The sequence below is a fragment of the Aptenodytes forsteri genome, unplaced genomic scaffold (genome assembly GCF_000699145.1).
Source record: "Aptenodytes forsteri isolate BGI_AS27 unplaced genomic scaffold, ASM69914v1 Scaffold15, whole genome shotgun sequence".
NCBI classification, from domain to species: Eukaryota; Metazoa; Chordata; class Aves; order Sphenisciformes; family Spheniscidae; genus Aptenodytes; species Aptenodytes forsteri.
The window spans coordinates 16,560,685-16,573,196 of record NW_008795129.1 but is presented as its reverse complement, the minus strand read 5'-3'; the positions used below and the strand labels follow the sequence as shown (position 1 = coordinate 16,573,196).

Genomic DNA, 12,512 nt, shown 5'->3' with positions numbered 1-12,512 from the left:
GAAGAGGTTGAACATTGTTTGAAAAAGGAAGACAGTGTTGTTCCCATTTGCTTTAAGGAAATGTTTGAACGCTTGAATGAATGTAGTTCCATCAGAACAGTTCATCCAAAAGATGTTTGGCCCAAGATAACATGTGAATTAACTTGCCACATTCCTGTCACTACCTTGTTTCCTTGGCAAAGTGTGACAAAATCAGTCGATCCAGTTTAGAGGATACATACTAAGTGCACACCTGCTGCTCGTGCAAGTGCCAAGTGGGTGATGCTGGGGTGAGCCTGCAGCGTTTCTGCTGTGCTGGCTTTAAGACTTTCCTGAGAAAGAAAAGCTGCTCACTCTATCTCTGCCAGCTTCCCACAACTTGATGTTGGGCTTCTTAATGCCTTCTACCAGATTTTGTGTCTCTTATGTCATTAGATCGTCACAACTACATCTGCATTCTGCCCAAACTATTTAAATATTTTTTTACTTAAACAAATACAAGTCTTTGAGAGTACCCAACTCATGAGTTTGCATAGATGATTGAAATTACTCTGGGAACTAAGGCTCCAGATTCTAAAGATATTCTTAATTTGCATAGGAGTGCAATAGTCACAGTGTGCCACACCTAGTGGCAATTTTAAACATGGCCTGACTTGTTTTTTGTTTTGTTACAAAACACTGAAGAGAGCTGATGTTATCTCAGTTTTCAGACACTGTATACTTACACTCTGTATGCTTGCAATTTTAAGTGCTCTTTTTTTTTTATGTATAGAAGTTACTTAGAATTCTAGAGATTCTTCAGTCCTTAAATTCGCACACATATTTCTGTCTCATGCCTTTTTAAATGAAGCATAAGTCAAATTTAGTATTTTTGTCTGGGCAGTAATGCAGCGCAGATGGTGGGGTTCTTTAGTAATCTTATCCTTCTGCTTTCAGAGTTAATGTATTTTTTTTTTTTAAACTTAGAAAATATTTCCTACGTGATTATGAACAATGTAAAATAGGTTGGTTTTTTATTCGGTTTCAAAACACATAAGGGAATTTCTTAAAAGTGTGCTTTCCTTTAAATTCCAAATAAATCACTGATATGAGTCTCAATGATTTTGGTTTTATGATGATTTTATTCCAGAATTGTTAATAAACTAAAATTTGGTTAGAGGTGATTAAAAGGGGAGAATATTTAATGTGGTTTTCTACCAGTGTAGTAATGCATTTCTTCCAAAAAACTTGGACAAATTTTAAATATCCTATTTCACTGTAATTTTTTTAATGTCTCCCAGGATAAACATGAGTGGTGCATTGGGATTATGCTGGTAAAAGTTTAATAACTTGCTTAAAAGGAATAATACTGCTGTATCTAAAACGTTCGTACTGCACAAGGAACTGGTGTTGCTATAATGGGTATAATGGATGTGATTTTTTCAGTGCATTTCTTTTGTTGTGCAGCCTTGCCAGGTGATATATCAAGTTTGCCATGAATCTGTGGAAAGGCTGATACAATACGGTATTCTTCTGGTGGCCGAGGTAAGGTGATAGAGATACTAAATGAGCTTTGTTTCTTGTACTTGACTTCAGCCATAGGTAGTTTGTGCTTCTTAGTTGTGAGTCTTGTTCTAAATATATGCTGTTACTGAAAGCTTGTAACAACTCAACAAGTCCAGGACTGGTACTACTTCGTTCTTACATTTATGAGCGTCAGACATTTGGGTATTGTCTTCCTGTGATGCTATGAATGACTCTGTGTGTCATTTCATTGTACCATTAAACCTACTAAGGAAGACACATATTTTATACTGTCTTGTAAAATGGGCACTTATTTTATTATTGGAGCCCTTTCAAATTGTAGCATAGCTACATGGATGTTTACTTTCTACTCTACAGGAGTCAGTAGTCCAGATCTTTTGTCATTCTTTGATTCCTTTGCTTCGATCTCAAAATTATTGTAAACCTCCTCTGCTAGCACAGTTTGCAGTTTCAGGGACGTACTGGAGTCGCTGTGTGGTGCAATCTGCCAGAGGCACACAGTGTAAAGAAAACCTGGGGACCAGGGGGCAGCTGACTCAGCATACCTTTGCTTCCCATACTTTTTTTGTGCACAGCAAACAAACCTTGGTGCCCAGAGGGAGCAACAAAATTTGAAGAGCACATGGAAAAGAGTTATGTATTTGGCTGCTTTATTCTTGCAGCTCTCCAGTTTCAAAAGAGGCTAGAGCTGCTTCTGGTGTATTTGTTAATGGCCACTACTTCACTCTAATCTTGCTGCATACCTTTTGATACATGCTTCCATTTTTAATATATATAACCATAGGTACTATTTACTTGATATACCTGGATATTAAACATTCTCCTCCTTTGGAGTTACTACTGCTTGCTTTTTATCTGAAGTACTGACATGTTGTCATGCATTAGACTGTAATCATTATTAGATAAATCCAAAAATGAATGCTAATCAGAGGATTAGGAAGAAACCTGCGTGTTCCATGCCTGAGGACAGATGAGGAAAATAGATGTGGACAGCAGCAGATACGCACCTCTGTCTACTCAAGCATGAAACCTGTCTTGAGGGTTCTTCTTTAACTTTCAGTTGCTAAGTCTGGTACTTTGCTGTTTATAGCTGGGATATAGATAGCTATTAGGCAGTATATAAATATTTGTCTGTGTTGTCTGATATACACCACCAGTGCAACATTTGGATGCTTAAAAAGGAGATGTATTCCATCAGTAAATTTCTTTAAACTTAGAAAACCTCTGTACCTGCTTACCTCTTTTAAAATACTAAGAATTTGCATAATGAGTGCAAACACTATAAGCAACGGTTGTTTCATGGCTTCGGAGAGGTTGAAAATGTTTGTGGGGTTTTTACAATCTCTTCTCTAAGAAAGGTAGCTACCTTCTGCCCCTTCTAATTATTTCAGTTTACTGCTGACATTAACACATTGATAAATTTCCCATTAACTTGAGTTTGATTGAGCCATGCTTTTTTAAAAATTCTTTTCCTGTTATTCTAGTGTCTACTTCAAAAACTAAGAAATATTCCTAACACACAGTGATCTCTGGTTTTTTTTTAAACTTATTTTGTGGCCTTTGCTTCATTCAAAATAAAACATTTGATCGGAATCTAAGATTGGAAGGATGTCATTCTTCATTTGCTGCAGAGGCCTTTTTCTTTGTCATGAATATTACGACAGTAATCACATCTATGAGATGTCTGTATGCATTTGGTTTTAATCTTGCCTGATTCTCATTTCTAAATGGAATAACTGTATGGGGGTCTTTCCTCAGTGACTTAGCACTGGTGACCTTTGAAAAATCTTTCTGTTCTACTACTTTGACCAAAACAAATAATGGCGAATGATTGACACTAAGGCTTCCCTTATTCTTTCGAGTGTGTGTTTACTATCTCTAAAACTCATTTCTGAAGACGCATTGTTGAAATTGAATGTTGCATCAGACATTGATCAGTCAGGTGGAATATTTCTGTTGCACCTTAGTTACTGTACACCTGAACTTCTGACATACTTGCGTTATTGCACAACAGAACGAAATCACTATTCAAGTACATCTAGTATGTATATATTTGTCACTTGTGCTTATTGTCTCTGGCAGATTACCTCACTATGCCGTTGCAAAGGAACTTTACAATACTTTACAACTTTACAAAGCACTTATGGTTTTACTAAAATAAATGGTTTTACTAAATAGATGAAAAGGAAACAACAAACTCTTTTTCCCTCACAATATTCAAGTTAAGAAATTCCACCAATGGTATTCTTGCTGTCACGCACTCATCTCAAAAGCCTGAAGAAACATATACTTACCTAAGACACCTACCTGTTAATAAGTGTAAATCCATGTCTTGCTCCGAGGGTGGAATACTGTGGGGCATTTGTAGGCTAAACTTGGATGGTGCTTGTCAGGGTGATTAGCAGAAGGGAATTGCTGTGATGCAACAGGTGGAGGGGTCTTAATGTCTCAATGTAATCAAGGTTTAAATAATTTGGGGCCTTTGTGATTAAAACTGGCTCATTCTATTCCAACTGATATCTCACGTGGGGACAAATACAAGAACAGCATCATTAGAAGCAGTAAGTTACCACTTCCAAATAGCAACTTGTGGCATTCTGCGTTAATTGAGATTTTAGCTATTGTAATATAATAACACAGAGTTTACTCCTCTGTCTTTAAGGGAACAGTAGTATGGGGGTTAGCAAGATCCACATCCAGATAGCATCTCAACTTTTTATCCTAACACAACTGAAAACACTTTCTTGGCAACTGCCACTGCATGGCCTCTGGTAGGAAGATTGAGCAACCCTTGTAAAGATTTTCACTTTTATGTGACAGGCAAACTAAAGAAAAACAGTCTTTTTCACCAAATGTCTCTTCTCTCTGCGTATCTCAACCCTGTCTATAATTGGGTCTCACCTGCTTTCATTAAATATCGGACTGATTAAGTCAGATGAGATTATAAAATAAATCTATTGTTTGCCTGGATTTGGGTTTTTTACCTATTTACCACCTTATCTTTCAAATTTAAGCAGGATGATCAGGAGGATGTTAGCCCCAGTCTTACAGAGCAGCAGTGGGATAAAAAACTCCCTGAGCCATTATCTTGGAGAAGTGACGAGGAAGATGAAGACAGTGATTTTGGAGAAGAGCAGAGAGATTGCTACCTAAAGGTAATATTGTCCTAAGGCTAATAATATTGAAGCCTGTTGAAAGGGATACAAACTACTTCACTAGTTCAGGAGCGGTAATGATTTTTTTTTTTTTCTGATTCACAGTATTGGTCTGTTGTATTTTGCTACAGTCAGTAAAACACCTTTCTCTCCTTCTCATGGGGAAAACAGCTGAAGAAACATCCAGATAATCTTATAGGGAGGTAGAAGGGCAATGGTTAGTGTCATGAAAACTGATAAAGGCTCAAGTATCTTAGCGTCTAAATGTCTTATTCTTTACTGACAGCACGCACTCTAAAAGTGGCACATCGTGCTGGTATTTATTTTTAGCCTAAATTTAACTTCGTAGATTGATCGTGTTGATTTTAGACATACTACCAGTTTTCTCACAGAGCTGATTCAACCACTCTTTAGGATATCTTGTTAACATTGGAAACTTATATCCATCTCTGTGAATGTATGGCAACACTTCTGTTGGCTGCAGAACAGTACGATGTCTTTAATTCTATCTTAGGAAAAGAGTTATTAGTATCCTGGAGGAGAAAAAAGTAGCATTGATCTGTGATGTGCAGCGCCTATTTTGTCCCTCGTGGTAAACTGCTTTTTTGCTATGCTTTCATAATGTGCTGTGTTGTGCCCCCATACTCTTTTTTGTACTAAGAATTATTTGGGCTGCTGTTTTGGTGTGTACTGTGTTGCAGGTCATTTCTTGTTTCCGCTGGTCTCTGTCACTTAAGCTCTTGTTGCCCTTCCTTAGGTGAGCCAGGCTCAAGAGCACCAGCAATACATCACTTTCCTGCAGAGGTTGTTGGGACCTTTACTGGAGGCATACAGCTCTGCTGTTATCTTCGTGCACAATTTTAGTGGTCCTGTTTCAGAGTCTGAATACCTTCAAAAGTTACACAGGCACTTAATAAACAGGACGGAGAAGAATGTTGCTGTATATGGTATGTTAAACTGGTTTTGGAACTGGATTTGATTCATTCTGTTCCTCCTGGCACAAGGTAGCCCAAATTCAATTGCAATTTGTTTATCGCTGGGTTTTCTTTCTTGCAGCTGAGAGTGCTACCTACAGTCATGTGAAAAACGCAGTGAAAGTCTTTAAGGAAATTGGGGTAAGTGTTCGGTGATCAAATTTGGAGACTGCTAAATTTCATTTTAGTAATGAGCTCAATTTTGACAATTCATGGAACCTGTTCAGTGTTAGTTTAAAATATGTGAATATATCTCTGCAAGTGTATTGTGGGTTTTGAGCATTTTGCTTTCCTTAAAGCTCAGGGCTGTAGGACAAGAGCACACATTGCAGAACAGGGCACTTCTTGCCCCTGAGAAAACCTGTCTAGATGAGGGCTAGGTGACTAGGCATTTTTATTCACAGCAAATGAAGTTTCTGTGCTCTACTCCATGGCCTTATTGGACATCAGTGACAATGTCGGAAGGCTGAGAGCATGCTCTGTGCTTAGTGTCAGCTAAATCTAAGTTTGAAGGACTACTTAAATCTTCAAAAAGTATTAGTTACTGAATTTTGGCTTAGCAGTGATTGATGCTCCAGCAGAACAATCCTTAGACCTCCAGTGTCCACCATGAGGATATGGATCTTCTTTAAAATAACAGATCAGTTTTGCACTTTACCACTATCATTTCGAATTTCAAATCACCTATCTAGATTTTGCAAATGAAGAGTTTCTTTCATCAGAATGATATGGCTTCCTGAATGCCAGATGGGATTTAGCATTATAATTTTGAAAGCATCAGCATTTAGGCAGAGTATTGCTAGATAAGGGTTTTGAAGTCTTTGTCCTTGAATTCTGCTACATTAAATAATCTAACACTAGTTAGCCTATAGTAAAGGTATCTTCCTGTAGACTGTAAGAGCTGTGGAGAAAGCACGTATCAAATCCATCATTTAATTCTAGTTTGTTCTGCTGTTGGAAAAGTAGAACTAGATAGCATCTGCTGAGGATCTATTCAGAGCATAACATCTGAATTCTTGTTTTCAAAGTGCTTACACTTTCAATTCAGATGCCTTTTGAGTGCGTGTTTTATGCTTCGCTGTTAGGAGCTGGCTGTTTATCATACACCATGCTTATTTCTCAGTTTCTCTTCTTCCGTACCACTTGAAGGTCTTCAACATTGAGTGAATTCTAATGATATCTAAAGGCATTGCCATCGAGCATAACATCTGAATTCTTGTTTTCAAAGTGCTTACACTTTCAATTCAGATGCCTTTTGAGTGCGTGTTTTATGCTTCGCTGTTAGGAGCTGGCTGTTTATCATACACCATGCTTATTTCTCAGTTTCTCTTCTTCCGTACCACTTGAAGGTCTTCAACATTGAGTGAATTCTAATGATATCTAAAGGCATTGCCATCTAAGCCCTCAGGGGGGGGGGGGGGGGAAGTCTTGTAAACGAGGGCAAATTTAGTATAGACCATAAACTTTTAATCACAAAAGAAAGGCGATTCTTTGAACGTGGTGATACTTATATATATTCATGCTGTGCTTTAGGTTTTCAATCAGACGAAACAAAGAAGAGACACCATTTTGGAACTAAGCACTACGTTCCTACCTCAGCGCAACAGGCAAAAACTACTGGAATTCATCATGAGCTTCATGGTATTATAGACCACATATAGCACCTTTGTCCAGGGACGTGAAGACAGGTTTTGAGACTGTGTCGAAGCCTGGGGACATTTGCTAATCTTTCAGAGTGTAAGGTGCCACTGTCTGAGTAAGGCCTTCTCTGACTTGAACTACTGGAAGACAAGTGCCTTCTTACGTATACATTTATGGGTTTCTTACAGTCCCAATCCTGTTGTAATACAGCGATACTCAGATGACACTTTGGATACAAGTAATTAAACTTGTTGCAAAAAATAAGATAAATGATTAGAATTAGATTTAAAACGAAGAGTGAAGTTTTATCAGTGTTATGTTTTAAATATACTTTCAAAGACTGTAACAGATGCACAAATACGCGTATTTGTGATCTGTAGCTAACCCTGAGATCTTGAGTTTAGTGGCAACACAGCTTATGGCATAAACAAGTAACTTTCATTCCAGTTCAGTTTTATTGTTTTCAATAAATGGTTTAAAAATTTTGCTTAGGCAGGATATATATTTCATGGATAAAGCCATAGTTTTTAATAAATGTTAACATAAATGCCAAAATTCTAATGAGAATAACAGTTACAGGCATCTGAGAATAATGATCATGTAGCAGATGATTGTGAGAAACATTGTTAGCAGGCACACCTTGCACTATTACAGCTGTGTAGTGCAGTGGTAAATTGCACTAATCACTGCTGTCATGAAGAATGTGAGAGTAGCATTCTTGTTTTTATTATGGCATCTGTCATTCAGCCAGATGAAAGTCAGGAGACAGTTGCCTGAATGTGAATATCTTGTAAAATCTTAGATTATTATTTAATTGAAAAAAGCTATCAAGTTTTTTTTTTTAATTAATAGGATGTCAGATTTTTCTTTTTAAAGTGGAGTAAAGACTTGATTTGGTGAAATAATTTTTAATTTTGGCCCTAAAAATTTCAGCAATAACTTTTGCAATTCTTTGGAAATGAGTGTTCATATTGTATTCTGTTGCTGAGCAGATCAAAATTGGCATGAAATAGTAACCTCTAGAAACACAGAAATATCATAAACAATGTACTTTTGGCTCTGATCTAACTGACTTACAAAAAAAAAATTCACAGACAAAACTGAATGATGAATAAATTCTGCCCTATGAAACAGGACTCTGGTCTTGCGATTTGATCCTTTTGCATGGAGGACTTGCACTGTAGATTTCGTCTTCTCTTCATGCGAGTGGAGATTAGATTGCAACCTGTGGTCCTGTATTTTAGTACAGCTGATCTAGCTGAAGCAATAACTTGGTGGTATGTGAAGCTGGTTTGCTTGTGAAATGTGTTTTTCCTCATTTAGATTGCCTTCTATATGAGGGAAATCAAACATTTCAATTACTGCAATGTTTCGCTTGATTCTCGCGTCCTGGCCTTGTGAGCAGAAAATCCCCGATCTTCATCATGCAGCCTCTGTCGCTTAACATAAATACGGAAAAGCATACTTGAATCCCAGCACTCGCACTGTTACGCCAGCACAAAACTGATGCACACAATTTGAGTTTGTGGCCAAGGAGCTTGCATTTGTACTGCACATTTGTCAACGAGAATATTTCTGTAAATTTTTTTATTAAATGCTATTAATATTTGAAACCTGCAGTTTATAGTTTATTAGCATTATACTGTTAGCACTGTGAGATGCATGTGTTTTGTCACTAAACCAGGTGCTCTACAACACTTTAAGAATTTCTGAACCAAAGCTACATTAATACGGATAGAAACTGACCCTAGAGTCGCTTTCGTTCTTATGTCCTTCTGCTGTCTCAGCAGGATAGTGACTACATCACGCATAATTTGTTTTGTGGAGTCTACTAGCTATTTAGAAAACAGTTTCATCTCATACTAGCTAATGTGCACTGTTCGTCAACCCGATGAATGCTCCATACAATGGTTGTTGCTGATGGCTTCCATTTAATGTCAAAAAAAGACTAGGTGCTTCTGAATAATGAGCTCTCATAGTTTACTGCATTTCGGTAAATCTGAAGTGTACTAACAGCAAAGATTGTACATCAAAAAGATTTTTAAAAATGAAGCAATATGAAGCAAACAAAACTTGAGACATTTTATTAAGAATGTTCTGCCAACTGATGTATTAGTTACCGTAAAACCCAGGAGTACTGTGGTCACTGGAGTGTTCTGGCTGGGTGTTGCAACTGTGATAACTTATGGCTTACATTTAAAAAAAGAAAATAAATTAAAAAAATAAATCTGGTTAATATAAATCAGTGAGTGGGTAGGGTAATAATGCATGTGAATACACATTTATGAATACATTTAGTATGCAGAGGGAGGGGGCACCTCTAAAACGGGTTTGGTTTTGTATGAAAAAAAAAACCCCTGCATGTGAAAAGTCAGTACTATGAATCATATGCCATTGGAAGCCTTTGCATTCTGCAGCGAGTGTGTAGGTATACATATATATGCAAGCGTGTATATTATGACACATGACAACTATGCTTTTCCCTGAAAATAAAGCACAGAATATAAAATTATCAGACTGTAACAGTCAAAAACTAAAACCAACACTTTTGCACTGTATTTACACCTTCAGTGTCTTCTGATTTTATTAACCTCTCATGTTTCCTTTACTGATAGAATGCCAGATTGAGTTAATTTCGGTAAAGTTAACCAGTAAAGAAGAAAGGACTGGCCCTGAATTACCACAAACGGATTTTAAGACTCTCCTCTTACGAAGACTTGCACGAGTCTCATCATTCTTACGAGCATATTACTCAGGTGTGCAAGTCTTTTTGGGCCAGGATCTTTCATGGTATGAGGTTCTTAATCATTCCATATGCATCCTGTAGATCTTACATTTTTAGAGTGATGAAAATGTAGAATCCCACTTCCCATGCCGCCACAGCTACCCAGGCCCCCAGGGATCATAAACTTGTTAATATATTTACTTTCTACTCACACTGACATTGGAGGCATACCTGCCTTCTCTTTGACAGTATAGGGCTTTATTCACCTATCTTTAATTAGGAAGCGTGTACACACACTTGCATTCAACTGACTGCCTGCTCCACAGAGAAGTATCAGAATCACCATGTAGAAGAAGGTTGAGCGGGGAGGTGATTTAAGATACTGTTGCTCTTGTCTTTCTGTGCTAATGAGCCTGATACTGCTTCCTTGAGAATGTTACCACGTTTTACCTGTTATGTGTAACGCCATGTCTGTTGTAGAAGCACGGAGGTGTACTGGAGTCATTTTAATAAATTAAACTGTTTGCTAATATGACATTTAACAAGCTCTTCTCGTGTTTTTTTGTTGTTTTGTTTTGTTTTTTAAATAACCTGCTAAGATAATTTATTCAATAACTTTGTCCCATGCTAGGTAGTTTCTGAAATTAAACCGTGAAAAGCTTCTGTTGTAGAAGTGTCTCTACCAGTGTACGTACTGGAGCAGAACCATTTAAAAAGCAGGTTGAGGTGACATCCTGACTCCTGAGTCACTGCCAGTTTTGTTGCAAAGCGGAGATGCCATTTTGCTTCCCTGTTTCCCCATCTCTGCCAGGCCTTTGTACGTGGCTTCCTCTTTTAAAGTTCCTCTCGCCTTACGGGGCAGGGGGGGGTCATTCAGAAGTTTGGGACAGCGCTGATGCTGCAGACTGTCCCTTCTCCTGGCGATTTCAAGCTGACCTGGAGTGCAATAAGCACCTGTCAGCAATTCTGACAGCATCTGGCAAATGTGAATCAATCGGAGTGGGGCTTTAATATAATAAAACCTGCATGGATGATCATTACTTAAATTGAGAAGGAGGGATGCTGTCTCACCCTTCAGGAAAAAAAAAAAAGTTGTAATCAACTGATTAAGAGGCCTCTAGCGATGTTCACATGCAAGCAAGGCTCAATTAATTGACAACTCTAGGCTGAGGCAGGAAACTAAAATTCAATTATTGTCAATAGCTTGAATAAAACCCAATTCTTATTGGTGATGACCTTACATGTTATTCTTTCAGTAAATGTCTTCCTATTTCTCAGTCTTTTAAAATCCCAAATGTCAGATAAAGCACTTATCTCCGGTTTTTGCTTAATTCAGTTTTCTTGTAATAAAAGCTTGTCAGGCTTATTTAGAAGGATCACTTGATTTGAGTTCTCTGCTTTGTTCTCTCTTACGGTACACCAAGTTTTCAGCAGCCCTGTATTTTCAAGGTAAGATCCACATTGATCTGAATTGCTGCTTGAAACATTTTCCTTTCAGTCTTTTATAGATGTTCATTGCACTTTGCATTTGCTGGGTGAGAAGTATCGTCCTTATTAATTCTTCTGTAAGTTGGCCCACCTGTTAATGTAATTGTCCAAAAAGTATCATAGTTGATGCTGTCATTAGATTAAGGAACTTTCTGGCTTTTGGGAAGAAACATGTATGAAATGTTCATTGCTGCGTGTTATGCTGGAGTTCAGACCTGAGAGACAATAAACCCCAAAGAGACTTCTAGATTTCATCTGTCATAAAGCATTGACAGTTACAGAAACAAAAGCTATTTGATTAATTATTGTATAACTATTAGTTATACAAATACATGTGTCTGTATGCAATGCAAACTTTCAATAAAAGATGCGTGGCATAATTCCTACAAGTAATTTGCATAAAAAGGGTGTTCTCCAGCATAGTAATAATACTGGTTCTTAAACTGATAGTATTTGCAATCTCTTGGTCTCAAGTGTTTTACAGAGCAACAATCTCTGACAGACGAGGAAACCTAGACATGGAGATCAGATAATGTGTCTAAGGCCATGCATGGGTTCAGTGACACCTATGAGCCTCTTCTTTTGCTCCTAATTTACATGTCACTTCTGATGCTGTCTTGTGTTTTTGTTAGCAAGTGATGGTAATTTGAGGAAGGCTGCATGTGTAAAGGTACTGAGTGGATTTTCTTTCTCTCCTTAAAGCACAATTCCCAGTCAGAATGGAAGAATTATGGAGTGGAAGAATTACTATTAGTAGTGGACATGATTCTACTAGCATCTGTTCTGAGTTTTGTCTATTCAGTATCTTCATTAGTGACCTGGGGAATGGAAGAGAACATTTGCTGTTTACATTTGTAGATAAGATCTGGGAGAGCCAGGTAGTATGCTGGAGGTTGTCATTATCCCGATGGTAATGATACATTTTTGGAAACATCTGAAGGCAAAAAGAACACAATTCAGCAGGGAAAGTTCAAGGTGTTACAATTGAGAGAAGAAAAACTAAATGCACAGGCACAGGAGAGGAAA

At 37.6% G+C, this 12,512-nt stretch overlaps 1 protein-coding gene across 2 annotated transcripts in view; it reads left to right on the top strand.

The window, feature by feature from the left end:
- GPAM (glycerol-3-phosphate acyltransferase, mitochondrial) overlaps positions 1-11,854 on the top strand; it is a 34,657-nt gene extending 22,803 nt beyond the window's left edge. Inside the window, exons 17-21 of one of the 2 annotated variants that reach the window (XM_009277867.2) lie at positions 1,426-1,503; positions 4,521-4,658; positions 5,416-5,605; positions 5,715-5,773; positions 7,166-11,854. In XM_009277867.2, the coding sequence (XP_009276142.1) occupies positions 1,426-1,503; positions 4,521-4,658; positions 5,416-5,605; positions 5,715-5,773; positions 7,166-7,282 (582 nt within the window). In that variant the 3' untranslated portion in view covers positions 7,283-11,854. Of the gene's footprint in view, positions 1-1,425; positions 1,504-4,517; positions 4,659-5,415; positions 5,606-5,714; positions 5,774-7,165 lie in introns of both variants that reach the window. The other variant, XM_009277866.2, reaches the window with a different exon arrangement.
- Positions 11,855-12,512: the final 658 nt, after the last annotated feature.